Raw genomic sequence first — 21,544 nt, 5'->3', positions numbered from 1 at the left:
GACATATAGAAGATTACAGTCTTTGAGCTGTAAAATCACAGAATATGAGAAGAGAAAAACAATGAGTATAACAGTGTGAGGAATGTGTGTCCTTCCACGTGTTGAATGTGTGCTGAGCAAAGTGACACATGCTTCACATTTCCCCCCGGTTTATTTCCAAGCTATGTGATTTCTCTCATCCATTTTCAGAGGGTGTACTGTGAATAAAGATGCTCCTCTTGACCACTAAATGTCCTTTTAATCCACTTAGCATGTGGAAGAACACCTGTGGCACCATCTGCATCTCATTTGAACCCTGCCTCTGTAACTTTATCACGCGCATTTATGCACACACAACGTGCATCGATCTAAATTCTCTTTTGGCACTATTGTGGTCTATTTATCTTTAAATATTGTAATTGTGACAATCTAAAAGAGTAAACATTTTGTTCTGTTCCCCTTGAACTTGTTGTGCAGTCAGTGAAGAAGGACTGAAATGCAGCTAACAGTCATCTTTGCCCTCCAAACATCCACCATGTAAAATTACATTTTGGGGACAATTTGGAGAAATATTATGAATAAAGACATCAGTGCAATATGTTAGTATCTGTGTCCCCAATGATTATGCTTCAAGCATCTGGATATGTGGTAAAACTTTCCCTGCGTTTAAATATTACCACACATTGCACCTCTCTGTGCTCAGGGTTAAATCCAATAGGATATCATCAGTATTGTGTGCGCGTAAATGACGTTTACAGTATTTTTGTATGTAACAAAGCACCCATTGAGCACCCATTCAGAGGCCATTTCATCATACTGATTTGGGAATGAATTGAAAATGCCTCTCAGGAGAGCGGATCTGTCCACCGGTAACGGGTAATAAACCTAGTTGGGGAGCGGCCGCGTGGGTCAGCAGCTCTGCGGGTCTGTGTTTAGAGTCCTGGTGGGCGTAATGAGAGGCCGAGGAGAATGAAGATCCTTCAGCGCCGACCTGTCTGGAGAGAAGAGTGGGTCGCTTTACAAATAGGCCACAATAGGCCTCACAATAGAGCTATCATTTTTATTCACGCCTTCTTTGAATGCTGCACTATAACTGGTTATTCAACAAGACAACAAGAGAATATCGAACGCTTATTTTTAGAAACGTTGCCTATATTTGGGTTTATGGAACCTAAGGTCACAATAACCCCACGGCTAGGCCACTACACAGCGTGGGAGGGTGAGATGAGGTCCGGAAACGTGTCAGACTGCGTGTGAAAAATGCCACTTTCCTCACTTTATTGCCATAATTGGAAGGTCCTGTTATTGCATCACTGCACAACACCATGTACAAATCCTGTGGGCATTTATTGGTCCAACACGACCTTTTCTCTCTCGGACTGTTAGATTGTTCTCGACAGGTTGAAAAAAAAAGAATTAATATCTCACCTTCCAAGTTTTGCTGCTCATTTTTAAAAAAAATAATTCTTAGCATCATGACCTGCTGCAGGCTGTCATCAACTCTGCTATTTTCCTTTTTAGACCTGTTGAAACACACCGTATGTTCCTCATTTGTCATTATGTCAGCCAAGATGAGAAGAAACGCAATCCTTGGCTGACAAGTTCCCTTATGTGTGCGTCCTAACTCCGCCCTTCCTCCCCATGTTGGCTTGCATGTAAGGTGACACCAGCCAATCATATCTCATTCCGCTTCTACCTAGCAGGGGAAAACAGTACAAGGAGGCGGAAACCAGTATGGGCTGTATATAAAGAGTTCAGCGTGGGATTTTTGTATCAGTGTCACCCTACAGTGACTCTCTGACTGACCGAGAGCGCACAGAGAGCGCGCACTGACCGAGCCGGTGGCTGGTGTGGACTTGACGGGCAGTGACCAAGAGGAGGACCCCAGCTCCTGCAGCTGCAAGGCCGGGGGACAGAGACCCATGCTGCCGCCGCCTGACAGAGCGCTGTCCCTCCGCTGTGGTGCTGAACCGCAGGAGTCGACCCTTCAACCGGTGACGTAGAGCTGAGACTCATCCAAGAGATCCCGAGCTATTAAAATAAAATAAAAAATCTGCACAAACATTTTTTTTTACAAATATATATGGATTTGACGCAAAAACAAAGAAGAGACAGAAAACACGGAGCAGAAGTCATGGCTGGACTTCCCCCTGCCCTCAGCGTCACTCCGGCCGTCTGAGCTCAGCAGCAGCGCGAACCCAGCGGAGCCTCCGTAGATGCGGAGAGTGACAGAGGCTTTCGATCAGTGAGGTACGGTCGGCGTCTCTTACGCAGGGGGAAATTTGGGGGAAAGAGATTTTGGTAGCTTGCTCTCCTCAAAAGGCTCTACATGCAGCTGCGAAAATGGGCTGTATCAGCTCCAAAGCGCCAGTTGGTAAGAGTTGTTTTCAATCTGCTCTCATAAAAAAGCACGCCGGAGGAAGCCTGACATTTTTTTTGTTTTGCTGCAGCCTTCCGCGGGTTGCAGAGGGTGAATTTGGGTGCTTGAAGTGCACAGCATGCTGTGCCCGAGATGCGAGACATATGATAGCGCTGCTGAGTCATATGCATATGAATAAGGAGCCTTTAATGCAAAAAGTCGTCATAGATAAGTGAAAAATGTCGGCGTATTAGAGGTTAAATGGTGTGTTTGTGTGCATTTTAGTGGGGTGGCGGGGAAGAGCTTGAGGGGCTGGTATCTGCAGCCTAAACATCGCGATGCTACGGGAGTTGCAAGAAGCTTTTTGGTGAGAACGCCAGTCAGAGGCAGAGAAGACAGAGGTGCTCTTGACACCATTGAGGGATGCGCTGTTACACGACTTTTTTAAATATTTAATACGAGAAGACTCATCCAGGCACGATGGTTCTGACTGCGCTGACCCAGTTTAGTTGCAAGGTAGGACACATTTTTACACGTATTTTTTACGCACTCGAACGAGCAAAATCTTCAGCTTTGAAAGTCGTCATTTCTAAGAATTTCGGGATAACCTCTTCTTGGTATTAAAGTGAAGTCCGTATTAGATGTCTACATTTCAGGCGCCTCGAGGCACACGCACATGTAGCAATGGATCATTTGCTTGTTGCCAAGAAATAAGCTCCCTGTTGCCACCGCATCTATTTGTTCTCATGGTTGTTTACACCTTTGCCGTACGTGTCTCCCATCCCTTCCGCTGGCGGCTAAATGTCGCCATAGGGGCCCCGTCCTCTATGAGCTACCCCGACCTCTGACGCGTGCCTCCCTCCCCAGATATCCCCCCTCCTGTCATTTATGTGACTGGGTCTCCTCTGTAGCCTCCGTACATCAAACCTGCCCCACATCTATCCATCGATCCATCCATCCATCTCACCCAAACAGCCGCGCATCTCTTCTGTATCATGTCATATGCAACCTTTCAAGCTGTGATTTACCCGTCATATCCATGCTTACACCCCCCCCTCCCTCTAATTGGTTGTGTAATCTGTCGTCTCAGTCACTTGATGATTATGGCGCCTTGTCGCCGTCTCCTTGTCGCGGAGTGCGTAAGAACATGCCCTAGTGCCATAAACCCCACATGAAGCCACCGCATGTGCGCGTTTCAGCACATTTATCAAGAGTGTGATATACAGTATGGCATCGGCAGCCACCTGTTTGACTCTCATATCCAGCCCGTGTGACATCATACTGCTGATGCTGGTCTTGACCTAATTGTGTTGATTCGCTCATAAGTCTCTCAGAGAGCCCGGAAGACATGAGAGAGGGAGAGAGCCGAGGTCTCTCTATCTGCAGTTTCCACGACAACAGAAACTACAGAGAGAGAAGGAGTGTGTGTGTGTGTGTGTGTGTGTGTGTGTGTGTGTGTGTGTGTGGGTGCGTGTGTGTGTGTGTGTGTGAAAGAGAGAGAGAGAGAGAGAGAGAGAGAGACCTAAGTTAAAAAATAAAATAAATAAAAAATAAAAATGAAAACTGCATTTGCTTTGAGGGGGAGAGGACACACTTTTGGAGCCGCAGCGCTGATTTAGAGAGATCACAGTCAGGGGAAGGAGATTAATTAAGATAAAAAGGCGTCGAGCAAAATGAACAAATTAGCCACAGATGGAGAATGACCGCGGGGCCTCACAAGAGAGCCGACGCAACTTTTTGTCTGGTGCCACAAGTAAAAAGATTAACCTCTCAGTCTGATCAGGCCCACATTCGTGTCCTGTTTCCAGGTGCGCTGTGGCGGGGGGAAGAGTAGGATTGATTACCCATGGCCCCACTGGGATGGGGGGGCTCGAAAAGCCTGATATGAAAAGTTTGTTGTTGTTTTTGTAGTTTATTATTATTTATTTCAAGCAATTGGTGCCACAATTAAATTAAAATGGTCTAAATCAAAGTTAAAATCAACATTATTGTCAATTCTGCCATATGTACAAGATGTAGACGAGATTGAAATGCTGTTTCTCCCAGACACCCGGTGTAAACATGCAAGTACACAAAAAAGAATAGAAACAAAGTCTGAACTTTTGAATAATAATAAAAAAATAAAAATTAAAAAAACAGAGGAAGCTCTCTGATTTTTTTTTTTTTTTTTGAGGTGCATAGTGTGCCCATACAAGTGACTGACTGCGTATGCTGCTGGAGCATTAACTTAGACTGTCATATCTTTCCCCCAAAAAAGGGAAATCAGAGTTCCAAACAAAATCAAAGAATGAAAATAGAAAAGAAAAACGAAAAGATGGCAAACTCTCTAAATAAATAAATAAATAAATACATAGAAAGGTCATATGAGGGACAAGGATCAAAGGAGAAAGGGCGGGGGGCCTACAGAGACTTCTTCTGCATTAGGCCCAGGATTTGGTGCTGTGCCCCCGCCTCTTCCATTCAGAATACCACCATTTTATTTCATTACATGTGCTCATTTCCATTACATTTGTACCTACAGCTCACAGCCACATGAAATAAGATGCATCCTTGGTCTGTTTCAGGGTCATTGCTGCAAAACTCTGGCTACAATGACATACCGGACTTGTGCATTGCAGACGTGAATGCAAAACATTTATGTGCGCACTGTCGTATCTAATAAGCTTCTTTGTGTCACAGCACAACCGACCCGGTCAGGAGGCTCTGGGTACCTGCACCAAATGTCAGCATTTTCTAACTCTTAGTTGCTGATATGTCACCTCAAAATCCCTCCGAGTGGTGAGGCGGCACCGCGTACACATACTAGGCTCAAATGACTGTCACATTCTGGACATCAGTTTCATGCCATACAAAGCACGTGCACATCTCTCACTCCTCTTAACAATACTTTCATTGACCAAACGTGGCCTAGATCCAGCAATACAATACACCCCAGGCACCTGATCTCATCACACCCAATTAAACGGCACATATTGAATCCTGCTGGTGGGCAACTTGAGCTCAGCGCGCCAAACAGCAGCTCTTTGACCCGGGAGGGGTGAGTGATTGGTCTTGATATTGGACTCAATATTTGAGATGGGTGCTGGCGACTAATCGAGCGAGTCGCTTCTTTTCACAGACAGTAACTGGAAACGCCTCCCCTGCAGAGGAGGGCTGGAAAGAGGAGCCAGGCACTGACATTTAGAGGCCCAACTCTTAATCTTGTTTTGCAAATCTGATTTGAAGAGTGGCGAGCACGCGCTGGATTGCACGCGCGTGTGTGTGGGAGCTTCAGTATGTGGTGGATGGGAGCTGTCCAGGTGCTGAAATCTTCTGTTGCATGCACGCTGCGCTGGTGTGAGGCCCAGGGGCGCCCCCTTTTTGGTCCAAGATGGTCCACCAGTGTGTCAGGCCGTGACGAGGGCAGCTGTTAGAAAAGTTAACCCTTTGAAACCTGGATCAACATCGGTTTTCTTGTGCAGTGTTCAGATGCCTTTCAGTATTTAAAACTTTGAAACCCTGAGCGCATTGCCCCCCCCCCAGAAACATGGGGAAAGAGCAATCAGCAACTTGGTAAGAAATGTTCCACAAATTGCAAGAAATTAGTTGATTTAGAAAATTATTTTATAGGGAAAATGTCTAGGTAAAAAGCTGGGGACAACTTTATGTATTATTAAATTACAGATTTAAAATTATGTTACATTATAATTATAAGGCACTTTTTAATTTCCTTGTTTTTTTTCTCCTTTTTTAAAAAAATATTTATTTTTTTAAATTTTAGGGTCATTTATTTTTCTGTTGCCTCCTTCCCATGATTTTTAGTGAAATCACGAAAATTTGCTCAGGTCTCAAAGGGTTAAACTTATGTAGTCAACTGAATACTCAACTATCTGAAAGTGGTAATGTGACGTTTGCAGCCAGGTTGTTGCTTAGTGACATTTGCGCTCCTTCCATGTAGCGCTGCAGCTGCTTCTGGTCTCACAGCTTGGTTGTGTTGATGATGTAGCCAGGCCTGTTCATGTCAGAAATTGTGTATTAAACATCGGGGGAGGTAAAAAAAAATGCATAATGCCATCACTGGACATGTCCCTTATTCTGTGCTTTTTTTATGTGTTATACCGCTTCTCTCCCTCTAACAAAGCAGAACCAACTTCATGAAATATCAAACAGGCTTGGGCTGCTGCCAGAGCCTTACCTGCATGACATGGCATGGCTTTAAAGTGCATGGAAGTAGGCCTCCACGCCAAAACCCCCATGTTATCTCACTACAAGTAGTCTCTGAGTACACAGCAATAAAGGCTTCTGTGAGGCTTGTACCATACATAATAAAAAAAGCTGTTTTCAAAAACTACTTTATAATGATTTTAAAGACTTTCTGAAAGAGCATGTACAAGCATAAAGATGCCTTTGAAGGGATAATTAAGAATTTTTGAAGTGGGGATGTATGGGGTAATTATCCATAAAGAATATTTTACAAACAGGAGATGTCAGTTGGCAAGACCCCAGTTTGGAGAAAGCAAGCTAGAGTCCAACATTTAAACTTAACAATGTACTGCTATGTCAACAACAAAATGTATTTTAGCCACCTAAAAGCAGACCCACCTAAAAAATCAATATCAATTTAAATGTGTGCTATATTGAAAGTATTTTTTACTGCTTTAGTTTAATGTCAGACAGTAATTTCCAACAGTAAATGGAAGCAGTTACATCACTCTCTTCAGACACCATTGAGACTAACAATGATTTAATATCACTGATTATTGGAGTTTCATGTCTACCGCTGTCTCGATTAGTTAGTTTGTCTTATTGTGTGGTTTTTACATTCATGAGGTTTAGCTTAACTTCACCAAAGTCGTATGATAACACAAACTATCTGATCGAAGCAGTGGTAGACCAGCAGCTCCTGTGTTGAGTGAGCCAAAATATCTGTTTTTGTCAGTGCAGTCTGACTGACGAGCAAAACTAGGGAAATGAGGCTGTTTAACAGCGTTACCATTGAAACAGGCTGTCAGATTGAAAGGTAAAGCAGTGAAAACGTGCTCAATATAACGGATACGTAAACTGGTATTGATATTTTTCGGTGATACTTTTTTTAGGTGGCTAGAATATGTTTTGTTGCTGGCCCCCATCTACAGCAGTACTTTGCTTAGCCTTCTTGTTCGACTTTGATCTACTTCTCCAAACTGTGAACATGCCGACTAACATCATCATATATTGTACACCATACAACCATACTTCAAAAATTCGGAACTATTCTTTTAAGTTCTGCTGCACCCTGAAATGATTTTGCTGTTAAAATTAAAAAAAAAAAAAAAAATAGAAACAAAATGTTCAAACAACTTCCCCATTCAAATATCGTTGAGCTCAATATTCAAATTTTTACAAATGATTTTTTATTTTATCTTTTTTAGTCTTTTTCTTTCACAGTTGCCTTCAGGAAACCTATTTTTTTTGCAGCCAATGTATCATTTTCATTTAGAAATTGGACCCAGGCTTATTTTGGAGGACTACCTATTTTTATGTATTGCACAGGTGTTTTGAATGTTAATTTCTTTGGGTGGAAACTGCAGTGAGATACAGCAACATCACATTCCCCTATATGGTCATCGTCCCTCAGTGGCTGCCCAGGGGTCCCTGCGTGGAGGCATGGGTTGGCATGGTGACTGCAACTTTGACCAACACGTGAGGATTAGCCTTATCCTTAGAACTCATAGTCAATCATTCTTGCTCCAGTAATAAAAACAAATATTATGAACAATAACGTCTTATTTCCACATTAAAGTGGAAGCATTGCTTTCATAATATGGATTCAATGGATTTATTTTTGGAGCCAGAATATGGTGCGGGGCGACTATGAGTTTTACGACTGTTCATTTGCTGTAATCTTCACGTGGCTCTCTTCCTCCTGACAGTGGCCGTTGACGGTTCGTTGCGCGTGGACTGGAGCGCGGCGAGCTCCCTGTCTGACCTCGCGCTTTTGGGGAACACGCGGACCTGCTTGGCGCGCAGACTGATTCTGACAGCACCTTTGGGCGTACTGGACTTCAGCGAGGTGCCCTTAACTCTTTTTTTTTTAATCACAGTTTTTGCCGGTTTCATAATATAACCTAATAGCAAATGTAAATAATTTACATACTATTTTACAGAGACTTAGCTATAGGGCACTTATCATTGAAACACAGGCCCGAAGGTTTTTGTGAGTGCTTTATAGTGGATATTTACGATTCAAATTAAGCAAATGACGCATTAAATGTAGTGAAAGCGAAGCAGCCAACTAAATGGCAATATCTGCATTCATTAGATGCTGGGCAAAAGCTTTTGCCTGCTTATATTACTGAAACTGAGACGGATAATGGAGAATATAGATTTCTGACACAACCTCACCAATACTTAAAGATGCATTAAAGAAAATAGAAAAAAAAACAGCAACAGGTGTAGTTTGAATAACAACATTATTGCTGTTTTTAAAATAAAGCAACAAAGTTGCTTTTAAACAACAGCCGTTTTAATGAGATTTAATGAATTTAAAGGTGCCATATTGTGCACATTTTCAGATTTATGCTTGTAATTTGGGTTTCAATTACAACATGTTCACATATATTAATGTTAAAAAAAATCACAATTTTTTCTCATACTGTCTGCCTGAATATACCTGTATTCACCCTCCATCTGAAACACTCCGTTTTAGTGCCTGTCTCTTTAAGCCCCCCTCACGAAAAAACCAAGTCAGCTCTGATTGGTCAGTGTTTCCAGGTCTTCCACATCTTCACCCTCGGCATCTTTGCACAATCACTGCAGTCAGAAAATTACTGTGACAACACTGTAACAGAAAGTTTCTGCCTTTATATAGTGTTGTGACATCACAACTTCACTGAAGTCCTGACGGCTTGTTTAAAGGCAAAGGTTTCTTAATACAGACTGTGTGTATTTCTCTGTGAATTGAGTGTTATGATACTTTCAGAGTTTTTAAAACACACACCTATATCTGCGACATTATTACAAAAGACAAAATGTGAACATGACTTCTTAAAATATGGGACCTTTAAAGCTCCCCAGGTGGAACTTTACCAGTGGTTCTAAACTGTGGGGCAGCATACAGCCACTACAAATGGGATGTGGATGACCAGGAAAAAAGAGTGTAACAAAGATAATAAATATGATTCACGTAGGTAAAATAAACCTGTAAGAGTTTGCTGGTATACCATTATGTTGACCTTTATTTCACTAAAATCCAACAAACATGGATCCTTTTTTTCATAAGTCACTCCCCCAATTATTACCAGGGTGGGAGGCAGGAGCTTTTTTCCGCTTCTGAAGTGAGGGCATGACAGACTGTTTGAAAACCACTAGTTGAAAGTGCATATCATCCAGATAGAAAATAGGCTTCTTAATAATCACCTATTGTTAAAGTACTGTTTTAAAAATAGGTGCAGCTGTTACCATTATTATTATGTAACAGTAATTTGATAGTGTTTCAATTTCAGTCTCAGTAAGCGGTCACATAACTGATAATTAAAGAGCCTTTTTAATTGTGCTCATGTTAAATGAGCCACGAGTATTGTTTTTTGTTCCGTTTTTTCCCCCTGCTAAGAAAACTCTGTATAACACCAATACGCCAACTTTAAATAACCAAGTTCTCCGAAGACGTTTGTATCTTTTGTTACACAAGTTATGAGGTGCTCTTTGTATATCACTTGATATGACTTGAGCCAAGCTACCATCAACCTAGTGTATTATAACCTAGTCAGGCATCAACCTGATACACCCAATCAAAGATGGCACTCTTTCAGTAATTGGCTTCATGAAGCAGAAAATGATTTTCTCACTCCTCTCTGGTCTAATAACCTTATTAATGTGTGTTTCAACCCTGAGTTTAGTTTTCATTTTTGTGAACCAGTTGGTTTCTAATTATTTGCGAGTCATTCCGAGTAATTAGCTATTAATTTTTAATAAAGGATTTTAAATGGAATCTCTTAATGGTGGAGTGTAATGCCTCTCGCCTTTTAGACAAAACACACAATCTCTCCTTATAGAGATTACCACTGAGCAGTTAGACTGATTGCACTGTTAAAATGTATGCAAGGCTGAATCAACTCAGCAGTGAGATGCTTAATTTGTAGCGGCTTATTTGAATGTTTACTTAACTTCAGAAGCCTGGAGAAAACAAGCTTCCTTTCCACTGGTTGCACATGAGTTTCTGATCTAGATAATTGCTATTTTTTTATATGGCAAAGGCAGATAGAGCAATTCTCTGTTTCTAGCAATGATTATTTATTAGGCACAAAACATGGAGTTTTGAGGGCACTTTGGTTAGAGTGGTGGATCTATAAAGAACCATCATTATGTCAGAACTCAAAAAAGGGGTTCTGCTGCAGCAAAAGTTTACAGCCTTCTGTATTTGCATCTAGAAATGCTGCACCTTTATGTCAATGATGCAGAGGTTAGAACAATGCCTGGAGATGGAGATGAAAATGGTAATGAGAATGATGAATCCATCTTGCCTCTTTTATCCATCAGTGTGCACCATATGGGTGTGAGTGCGATGTGTCGCAGTGAGCCAGCCAGCCGATGATTAGCAGGGCCTAAGTGATCCATTATGAAATGCAGCCTCTCCCTATTCTCTATTATACTACCCAGGCCTGTTATTGAATACTGGGCACTGGGGGAGACAGGTTGGCTGGATTGCTCATCTTATCAAATCTCAAATGCTTTAGGGACCCCAAAAAGACATAAATGAGCTATATTTGGTTGGATTTGTTGTAGGAAATATATCAGATGTTTTAATTGTTATTCCTTGGTGCAACAAAATAAGATATCAGACCTGTTTGTTATAAATTTAAATACATTCAAATTTTTAAATCCATATTTGGCACCTTCTTGTTTCATGTTAAATGCTATCAAAGAGATTGGTTTCTCTGTGATGATGCAAATGGCTCGTTTCTGATGCCAGTGTTTGCTGTGGCATCACGCCTACAGTAACTGAAAGCGGTACAGCACATGCAAGATTTATTCATTCTGTGGCCGTCAGTTTGTGTTTTGAGTGTGTGACGTCATCTGTGAATCAGGCGCGCAGGCATACCGGGAGGAATTGTTCCATGGTGACCAGTTGCCATAGAAATGTTCCCATTGAGGAAAAGTTGACACATAGAGAGAGAGAGAGAGAGAGAGAGAGGTATGCACAGAAACGTGGAATGGAAGGAGGAGACGGTTATTTTCAACCAGGGAAGCAGATTTCACACCAGTCTGCTCCTATGGAAAGATAAATGCCTTCTCGTGTAATTTCATGATGACTATTTTGTGTGTGTGTGTGTGTGCATGCGCCAGAAGAACAAACCAAGCAATAGGCGAAATATGTCTGCAGCATGTGTCTCGCAGTTGACGTTTGATTAATGACAAAAGGAGTCAATCAGCCAATGTAATGGCGCAGAATGGATTTCCTCTGTATTTTATTTATATTTATCTTTAAAATTGGAGCAGTAAATACAAATGCATCTTTTCCACTCAGGAAAGCTGTGGCGTCGTGTGACAGCCACACAGTAACACAAAGGGTCTGCAGGAGTGCTCGGGCTCACTGATATAATAAAGCCTGATAAGCCATGTTGGCTTATTAAATTAGATTTTAATATTTTATTTGAACAAAATTCTAGAAACATCGAAGTGTGTGTGTTGAAGCTCCCAGGTGACGCATATAGGGAGACACCAGTCAGGTCAGTTTTATGTCACACACCCTCAGTCAGCCTGCACTCAGCCTGCCTGCTCTCAGCTCCTAACATATGTGCTGTGTCGAAGAATCTGTTTTTCTCTGCGTTGTCTGTGGACCGCATTAGTGACTCAACCGTTAACCAAAAGCGAACCTGAGCGGCATCATGACAGCCTCTCTGCTGTCTGTGTTCACCAGACCATGAAGATCTATGACTTCTTGACACTGCATGCGTTTGCTCTGCTATCCTTTTGAGGGCTTACTATCTTTACTATTAGTCTTTGCTGATAAGTGGGCTGCATGTTGTCAGAGCGTTTGATTGAAGAGTTGCGGCACAACACTAATTGAAGCGCTCGGCCTGTTCTGAGTGCTGCTCATGTCCTTCTCTGTGTTCGCTCTGCTGTTCAGTAGGGCAGTGGGGAAGCAGAGGGGGGAGGGGAGGAGAGCCAGCAGCCAGCGGTGCTGTTAAGTGGAGCTGTGAGCAAGGTGATGCTCAAGCTTTTACTGTACGGTCAGACCCCGTTTTTGAACGCTCATATTTGATTGTGATGCTTAAAGGCCCGGTGTGTATGATTTAGGGGGATATATTGGCATAAATAGAGGGTAATATAATGTTTTTTGTAGTGTTTAATCACCTGAAAGTAAGAGTCGTTGTGATTTTGTCACCTTAGAATGAGACGTTTAGGGTGTTGTCCACGGAGTCCGCCATGTTTCTACAGTAGCCCAGAACAGACAAATAAAACACTGGCTCTAGATAGGGGCATTCGTGTTTCTGCATTGGTAACAGCCCCTCTGCGATGAGCAATGTTAGAAAAATACTTGCTTTATTCAGTGTTTTTATCGTTTTAAATCACATGGTCCATTTGTTTTTGAGAGAAAGGGACCTCTGCGGATAATTTCGCTCCTAGTTAGAACCTCCTGAATGTCTGAATCAGAAATAAAGTGAACACATATCAAGTTATCAGAGAAAAAAAAGGTGAGCACATATTTGCAGGTGCCAGGCAAGTGGGCCATCTCTGGCATGCTGAACAGCATTGGAGAAACACAGATTTTTATCCCAAAACTGCATTATTCAGTGTTCATAGCCATTTAAATCCCCTTATCTGTTTGTTTTGGGACAGAGTAGATCTCTGCAGATAAGTCGGGTCCCGGTAAAAAAAGTGATGAACACTGAAGAAATTCTATGTGGGAGAAGTTTCAGCTGGTTGCAATCTGTAATCCTCATCACTAAATGAGATAAAGGCCTCATAAATCTTACACAATTAACTTTTTTATGATTTTAATTGTGTAACTGTTTTGTTCTGGAGAAGAAGAGATCTCTGTGGTTAATATGGCTCCCTGTAAAAGTCTCCTGAACAATGAACACTGAAGAAATTATACACGGGAGCTCACACTCAGCAGAGTTTCAGCTGGTCGTAATCTGCAGTCCTTACTGCAAGATGCGACTAAATCCTACAAACTGTTCCTTTAAATTAGACCGTTTCGTGCCTCCAAACACCAGGAATTACAAGTTGTCTTTCCAAACATTATTCCTGTCAGGGTTGAAATGTCTTTGAAACAGCATTTATATCATCAAAAATAGAATTGAATCAAGTGTCGGGGCATTAGGCAGGGTGAGACAGGAGTTTTTGAGTTGTATATCCCTGAAGATGTATAAAACCCTCCCACTCCATACTGAAATGATTTCTCTGGGCAACTATTTAAAGACAAATAAAACAAATTCAGCTGTGGGTGGACAACATTAACTGCCTGACATCTGAGTTTTAATTAAAGACCAACACAATATATCTTTCTAAACCTCCTCGAGGGTGCATGTCACATCTCCTCCAGATTATCCTCCTTCTGATCTGTGAGCTGCTCTGCGGCACAAGAGGATTATCACGCCTCGCGGCAGCCTCTGATGCCATCACGAGCTCGGGATTCCCCCTCGCTCTTGCAGGGCCCTTCTGACAGATCATTTTGTTCCTGTTTGTTTGTTATCCGGTTGGTGTTTTGTTGCTTTTAAGGGGAATTGACAGGACAAGGTCAGGGGGGACGCTTCTGGGATGATGTCCGGGGTTTTCTAATTCGCTGCATATCAGATGAGGTCTGCATTGAGCGGTGACTCATTAATGAAAGGAAGGAAAAGAGGACAATTTAAGTTCAAAATGACTAAACTATCCAAATGTTCACCTGCTGTTGCAGCTAAAGTTTCTCAGTGTTCTTTCTCTAAATGAGAGCAGGTGAAACTGGAGCGTCACAGAGGTCACCACGGGACTAAGCACAAACTGTACCTGTTGAGGTATACCTGTCTGCCTGAAACCGTCATCAGATTGTTCAGCCAGCCGAGTGCGTTGACCCATATTGAGTAACAACAGGGTCACGTCAGCCCAGCATGTGGCCTTTGCTGTTGACATGCCTGTTTCCCACGTGAGTACAGGTAGGGCTATAAAAAGAGTTCGCAGACAAAGGTACTTGTCAACATCTGATACTCTCTTTGTGGATTGACTTTACAGAGCAGACAGATTTGATGGAGGACAGTCTGGGAGGAGGGGGTCCAGCTTTTGTCTGCTGTCTAGTTCTGTTAATTCACTGCTAGCTGTCTGGACATAAGGTTTAACAGTTTCCTTTCAATCAGTTGCCCTAAAGTATATAATAACATGCATATTTTCAGATGCATCAGAAATCTTCAAACAGCAGCATTGGGCACCGTTGGAGAGGTCCACTTGGGTATTGGCTATGTGCAGGTAATGTGCAAATACACAGCAAACAGTCCAGAACCACCTGCTTGTCTGCAGACACACTGTAGACACAGCAAGGTACTCGAGTTGTCGCTTGAGAAGAGTTGGCTCAGTTACACTACTAGTTTGCTCATTAGCCAGCAGGCTAATTTGACAAACCGCTCTAGTTACATTGTGGCCACAACTAACCACCAGTATCATTGGCTTGTTGTTTTTTTTCACCTTGTGTTTGTACTATTCTTTGTTAAATAATATGCCAATCCCATGTGTTTCAGAAGACAACAACAATTACCTAAACATATGTCTTATAATTTGTAATAATCTGTAACTTTAAAGGAATAACTCAGCAATTTAGGATACCAAATTAGCTGTTTTTGGTGACAACAACACCCCAGAAAGTCACTGCACTTAGCTAAGAAGTAGTGATGGGCAGAGTGATTCTTTTCACCATATCAGTTTTTTGAGTTTATGTATCAAACCTTTCGAGTTTCGATTCTTTTTGCAAAATATGTTGTCAGTTTCTCTGTGACACTCTGCTGGCTCCTCAATGCATTAGCACTCATTATATGAGTTTATATTAATACAGATAAAAGGTTAATTTTAATGCAGTGAATAAGCATCTCGCTTGTATGGAGGTATGCTATGCATGCTTGAGACGATGTTACAGAAATGTCACTGATATGTTGTTCTTTAAGGGACAAGTAGCTGTCACCTCAGCAGCCTTCTGCTGCATAACCTGATCCGTTTCCTTTGGTCTTTATTGTAAATGTGCCAATTTAATGCTCTGAGGAGATAAAATACAGCACGTCTTTGTAGCATCCATGTTGTTTCCACATCACAACTTGTAACTCATGACCACACCAAAGTCGAAAGAACAACCATCCAAGGAGCAAATAAATGCACATTAGTCCTTGGCTGGTCCTATTTAATCGTTTTTTGTGCACTCACCGTAAAAGGCACAGCAAGTGGGCGAGTGTGAAAAAAGTCAAGGATTTTGAGCACTTGGACATTCAACATGCTGAGCCTGTATTGCACACTAAAAAGTGTCATTCAAAAAAATTGTTCATTCATTTTTGCCCATCGCCAGTAAAATAATAGTCTGACACATATTCTCCAGTAAACCACAACTTGTCATTTCCCCCTTTTTTATGGATTAAACATGAGATACACATGTGATAATGGAGATGTTCCTATATAACACGCTTAGGTGACATGATTTCAACATAAACATATTAAATAATAATGCTCAGCTCAAGTCAGTATGTTTACATGTGCACATGCACATTTATGTGGTTGTTGGAAAATAGTGTGTGACTCATTAAAAACATTTATTGGTGTGTAAAGAGAAAATTCTTCCCTTTCCAAGTCCTTGAAGTACACTGAAGTAGTTTAAGTACCGTGAACACAGGAGTCCTCTCTGCATGAAAAGACAACACTGGGTTATCCTGTGAGTCACAATGTATTCAGGCGCTGGCTCACATTCATGCTGAGCTGAGCTACTGCACCAGTGTTCCCCTGAGTCACACTTTTTTTTCCTTGTCATTTCAGGTGAATGTTGATGACACCATTGAAATGTTACCAAAATCAAGAAGAGCTCTCACCATTCAAGAGATTGCTGCATTAGCGCGATCTTCTCTGCATGGTGAGTGCGACATTCAAAGCAAAAGTTCATGAATGCAGCTGTTATTCAAGCATAGGTATGTGTGGTTTGTAAAGTGTGCTGCCGCATGCTAAAAATGTGTAGTCATCACATACACTGTGCTGCAGCATCAGTCTTAACTATTTTTCTTTACAGGCATTTCCCAGGTAGTGAAGGACCATGTGACGAAGCCTACAGCCATGGCTCAGGGCAGAGTGGCCCACCTCATAGAGTGGAAAGGCTGGTGTAAGCCTATTGACACTCCAGCAGCACTGGAATCAGACTTCAACTCTTACTCTGACCTCACTGAGGGAGAGCAGGAAGCGCGCTTTGCTGCCGGTAAGACATCTGTTGTCTTGTTTACCACATAAATATTATATTTTGCTTTGCGACACTCAACTTTTAAGCTGAGAATGGGTTTTTGAATGTGCACAGATCAGCTGAAAGCAAACACACCGAATCAGTGACTCACACAGCTAGGGCAAAAGGGCAATGAAAATGTGAGAAACTGATGAAATATCACAGAGGGGAGCCCAATTAAATGAAAAACCATCCTAACCAAAGGGTAAACATTTGTAAAAGAGGAGCAGATGAGTATGTCACGATTGGAAAAAAAAACAGTCAAAAACAATTAAAATGTTGCAATAGTAAAAAGAGAATTTGCAGAATTTAGCTTCAAACAATCACATTATCACAGTATACAATTTTCATTTGTACCCAACTTAAAAGCACTCTTAACATACACTTCGGATTTATTTTCTGGATAAGGAAAGTTCATGTTAATGCATAAATGCTCTCAGACTTCACTGCTATCGTAATATATATATATCAGCCAGCTTGACCACATCCAGAGGTGTTTGGTTAACACTTTGATCTCAGCATGGTATAAATGCAATCTGTACGGTGTGACCCCATTTAACAGGGCCCCCCAGTGTATTTAGCTTCTTATTTTAATTTGAAAGGTTACAATTTTCATTCACCCTGAAGACAAATGACTCAGTAGTAGTCACAGGTATTTAACGGTTCCAGCTCTGATCGATTTCGATTGGCAGTGATGGAAATAGGACACCTTTGCCAGCACGATGCAGTGACAGGCTGCCACACAAATACCGTCTGTCTCCACCTAAGCAGCATTTCAACATCTCTCGAAAGTTAGTCTGCACCATGTTTGAGAGAGAGGCTTAACGAGTAAGAGATATTAAGAAGAAGTATTCACTGCCACATTTTCACTGGCCTCCGTGCTGCTTTCTTAGGTTTACTAACCTGTTTTCCGGCCTGTGCTTAAGGTTTGAATGTGACAAACCCGAAAAAGAAAAAAACGAAATCAGATAGATATGCACATCTATTGCAGAGCCATGTCGACTGGCAATGGGGAGCAAGTCTTAAAAAAATATGCCAAATAAATGCACTAATTTCTAACTCTCTGGTGGCCTATTGGTTAAGCCCATATATGACCATATCATATCACAGCAACGGCCCTGTTTGATTCTGGCTGGGGACTTCAGCTGCATGTTGTACCCCTCTCTGTCTGTCATGAAGGCAAAGAAATCTATGGGTATCTATCTATGGGTCATGCTCTAAAAACACTGGGTTATACACTAACCATCATTCAGTTCAATGGCATCTTTCATACATGCATGGTAAACCTGACATTACCCAGAGGAGCTGTATGTGAGAACATAAATGTCCAAATCACTTGGATTGGGCATTAAACATTGTTTAACAGAGTTTACCCTGCAATGTCCTCATGTGTGATAGAGCAGGTAATTGTTTGGAGTGAGCGAGTGGGCGTGTTGATGATATTTCTATCATGCAAGAAAACAAACATCTAAGGTCATGAAAATAAGTAATTAACACAAAAGATTGTCAGATAAATTTAAAGAGAGGGACTCTGTTACCTCCTTCACATTCCACCCAGACTCCTTGCACCTAACCCGATTAAGAGTCTTTCCTGTAGGTGCGCATGCTTCTGACATGGTTAATCTCCTATTTTGTTTATTTTTTACGATCTCCATTAGTTGTGCCCTAGAGCACAGCTAATCTTGCTGTGTGATTCATGTGAGATGGGGAAACTCTTTTCAGTACGATGTCCAGTGAATCAGCTCTGGACATTGTACAGAATTCAAATGCGAAAACAGCTAAACACTACATCAACAGTTTATAACCCTGGTGACATTATAATGACATCATCACAGTAATCTGCCAAATCCAAACCAGTTGAGAGGTCACCTCACCCTTCCAAAAGAAGCAGAGTCCCTACAGCAGCATTGCTTTAGTTTTGTTTTTTTTTGTCATATAGACATCTGATCAAAAGGATAAGAAGATCAATTATTAATGCTAGGTGTCAATGCAAAGGCCTGTGGTAAGATTTCATTATTCAGATACAAATCTAATCCATACACACAGATGATTTGTTCCTCTCAGAGCGCCACAGCTCATGTGTCTCCTCTTATCTTTTACCCACTCACCTCATCTTTTTCTTTTCTTTCATTCACTCCCGCCCCCTCTATTTATGACTCCTTTCACCCCGTTCACACTGTCCCCTCTTAAAATGTTTCTCTCTTGCCCTCTGTCTTTTTATTCCTTTTTTTCTCTTCTTTTTCACCCCATCTCTCCCGCCCACTCTCCCTCCATTCTCTCGCTTGCTCCCTGCAATGCAGACTCTCAAGGTTAATTTGCACAGTAAGGTTTTGCTCCTGGCTAGGGCCACCGTGACTGAGCGATTTTCCTCTGTGCTTCAAATGTTGTCCTTTCTTTTCGTCTTTCCTCTTTTTTTATCTCACTATTTACAGGACTTCTCTTGTCCTGCCCCCATCTTTGTGATCCTTTATCACAATAAAGGATCCATTGCAGTATTCTTTGATTAGGGCAGTCTTTTATGTGCAACCTGGCCATTGCATGTAATTAAGTAATTAAGCTTTGCTTCATTGTAAACGGCTCATAAAGAGTCTAATCTTTCTTTCTGATGCTCTGCACACCCTTTTCTTTTATTTAATTAGTGTCTTGTTGACTAGAAGTCAACGGTAGGGGAGACATCAGTAGACATTGTACTTCTCCTTGTCTTTTTAGCTTACATCATCGTGTTCACTCCATCAGGGAGCCAGTTGTGCTGACTCCTTTTATTTTTGCCAACTCTTTCCTTGTAGCCCTGTGATGGTGTTACTGTGGGTGACTGGACACACTGCATGAATGTCAGCGAGCACGTTAGTCCATAAAGTGAGCGTGTGTGAATGTGTGAAGTGAGTGTTTGGTGTGTTTAGGCTTGTGTATGCAAGCTAACAGCAGAACGCAACAGCGTGTGTTTGTGTAGGAGGCATCCTGAGAATTGAAAATACAGGTGAGGGTTGTCCTATTGAAGGACTAACTTCTGCCAACATACACACACACACACACACACACACACACACACACACACACACACACACACACACACTTTCTTTGAAGGTAATCCTGCAGTGTCTCTCTGTGGTGCATGAAACTGGCTGCCAGCCTTGACTAACACAGAGGCTTATGTCACTGCGTGTGTGTTTGTGTGAATGAAAAGGACACAGGGTGAGAGTGAGAATATGTTGGAAGTATGTGTGGAGGTGTGTGTATGTGTGAATTGGAGTGGTGTTATTCCAGTGTCTGGTGCACTGTAATGTGCAGCAGAGGTTTATGTGAGCAAAAAAAGGCTTACACTGTGCCAGCAGCAACCAGCAGCAAGCAAGCATTTTCCAAATTTGGAAATTGGGTAGTGGGTGTTGGGAAAAAAATGTATTTGCTACAGGCGACAGCTCAATGAACGTGATCTCACAAAAATACATGAAGTGATGCCAAATAATGTGATGGTGACATGTATTGCGTTGAAATGACATGGTGGCAGTTTGGTTGGGTTTAGGCATGAAAATTTAGTTTAGAAAAAGATTGTGTTTGAATAAGTTTGTCACGTACAGGATGTACGTACGTCATAGTGACATAAGTTTGGGACTATTTGTGTAACTACTTAAAGGATGTAAACACGTTGAGTTATATGAGGTCAACACTGGCATTTAGTTTGCGACACAAACTGTGGCCTCCTGGGTGAAAGTCCTGTATTTGTTTGACCCTTTCATTAGCCTTGCTAGGTGGACGTTCTCAAATACCTATGGGATCATTACCATAGACTGTATAAATAATGAATGCAGCTACCATGACAAGATGTCACTAATTGGTTTGTGAACTCGTTGAAGCCTAGAGTTCGGCATCTTGGAGATAGAGGTGACCAAATTTGGATAAGAAGATAGATGTGACTTACAGACCGTGTTGACGCCTCACAGTCTGCCACTCAAACGGCCTGACTTTTAATAACGAGTCATGTAAAGGGTTACCTCACGTACAGTTGTCATGAACAGGGAAATTAGCTTTAGAGACCAAAACTGTTCTTTGAACCAGGCTGTAAAATCTTTTACTTCTGCTGTAAAATTGGGCATTTACTATGGAGGTGAGTGGGAATTTACTCACTCTCAAGCCTCAAGCGGCTATTAGAGAAACAAAAGTTTTTGGCACTTATGTGTTGGCTTCATTTCTCAGCCTTGGAAGTTGCCGCTTGGTTGTAACATCACCCGCTTCACATTGCATGGTATGATTCAACCAGGGAGTTCTTGTGTCCACCACAAATAATTATGCTAATTGATTTTTTTTCCGTGGCACATAATTTTAACACAATACGTGCCATCACCACGTAATGCGGTGTTAACAAGTCAAGGTAAATTTATGTGTATCTGTGAGACCAGGTTGGCTCAATCTAAGAATGCAAGAGGCTGATTATCTATGTTATATTCCCCCACAGGAGTTACAGTTGCCTTCCTACCTACTGAATATTTATGGTGTAAAACTTCAAACCACTGTACCTCCTGCAGCCTGCTACAGCTTATCCAAACTGTATCACTGCATGTACAAACACCTGCAGATACAGACATGAAGTTTAACATGTAGTAGAAATGTAGAAGTGTGTGTGTGTGTGTGTGTGTGTGTGTGTGTGTGCAACAGAAAAGAACAGAAAATCAGTTTCTTTTTCAGATCTACATAGTGAGCACACTTTAGCACACTTTTGTAAAGATGGGTCACATACAAAGCGGGGTTGTATGACTATATTTTCACATGAAATATTTTACCAAGTAACTATTCCATTAAAACATTATCATGAC

General features: G+C 41.7%; 1 protein-coding gene across 8 annotated transcripts in view; it reads left to right on the top strand.

Annotated features, from left to right (window-relative positions):
• The first annotated feature begins 1,741 nt into the window (after nucleotides 1–1,741).
• Nucleotides 1,742–21,544, top strand: part of fam131ab (family with sequence similarity 131 member Ab) — a 30,923-nt gene continuing 11,120 nt past the window's right edge. For 3 of the 8 annotated variants that reach the window (XR_015776763.1, XR_015776762.1, XM_042487067.2), the window contains exons 1-4: nucleotides 2,221–2,353; nucleotides 8,230–8,369; nucleotides 16,286–16,379; nucleotides 16,533–16,715. Coding sequence is in view for 6 of the 8 variants with exons in the window: in XM_042487067.2 (XP_042343001.2) it covers nucleotides 2,323–2,353; nucleotides 8,230–8,369; nucleotides 16,286–16,379; nucleotides 16,533–16,715 (448 nt within the window). In the remaining 2 variants the exon portion in view is untranslated. Of the gene's footprint in view, nucleotides 2,354–2,400; nucleotides 2,855–8,229; nucleotides 8,370–16,285; nucleotides 16,380–16,532; nucleotides 16,716–21,544 lie in introns of those variants that run through there. The other 5 variants (XM_088078579.1, XM_088078580.1, XM_042487066.2 and 2 more) reach the window with 5 other exon arrangements.

This window comes from Plectropomus leopardus, chromosome 6 (assembly GCF_026936395.1).
Source record: "Plectropomus leopardus strain MGB_pleo_1.0 chromosome 6, ASM2693639v1, whole genome shotgun sequence".
NCBI lineage: Eukaryota > Metazoa > Chordata > Actinopteri > Perciformes > Serranidae > Plectropomus > Plectropomus leopardus.
Note: the sequence above shows the minus strand (reverse complement) of the source record. Positions and strands in the feature narration are given on the sequence as shown.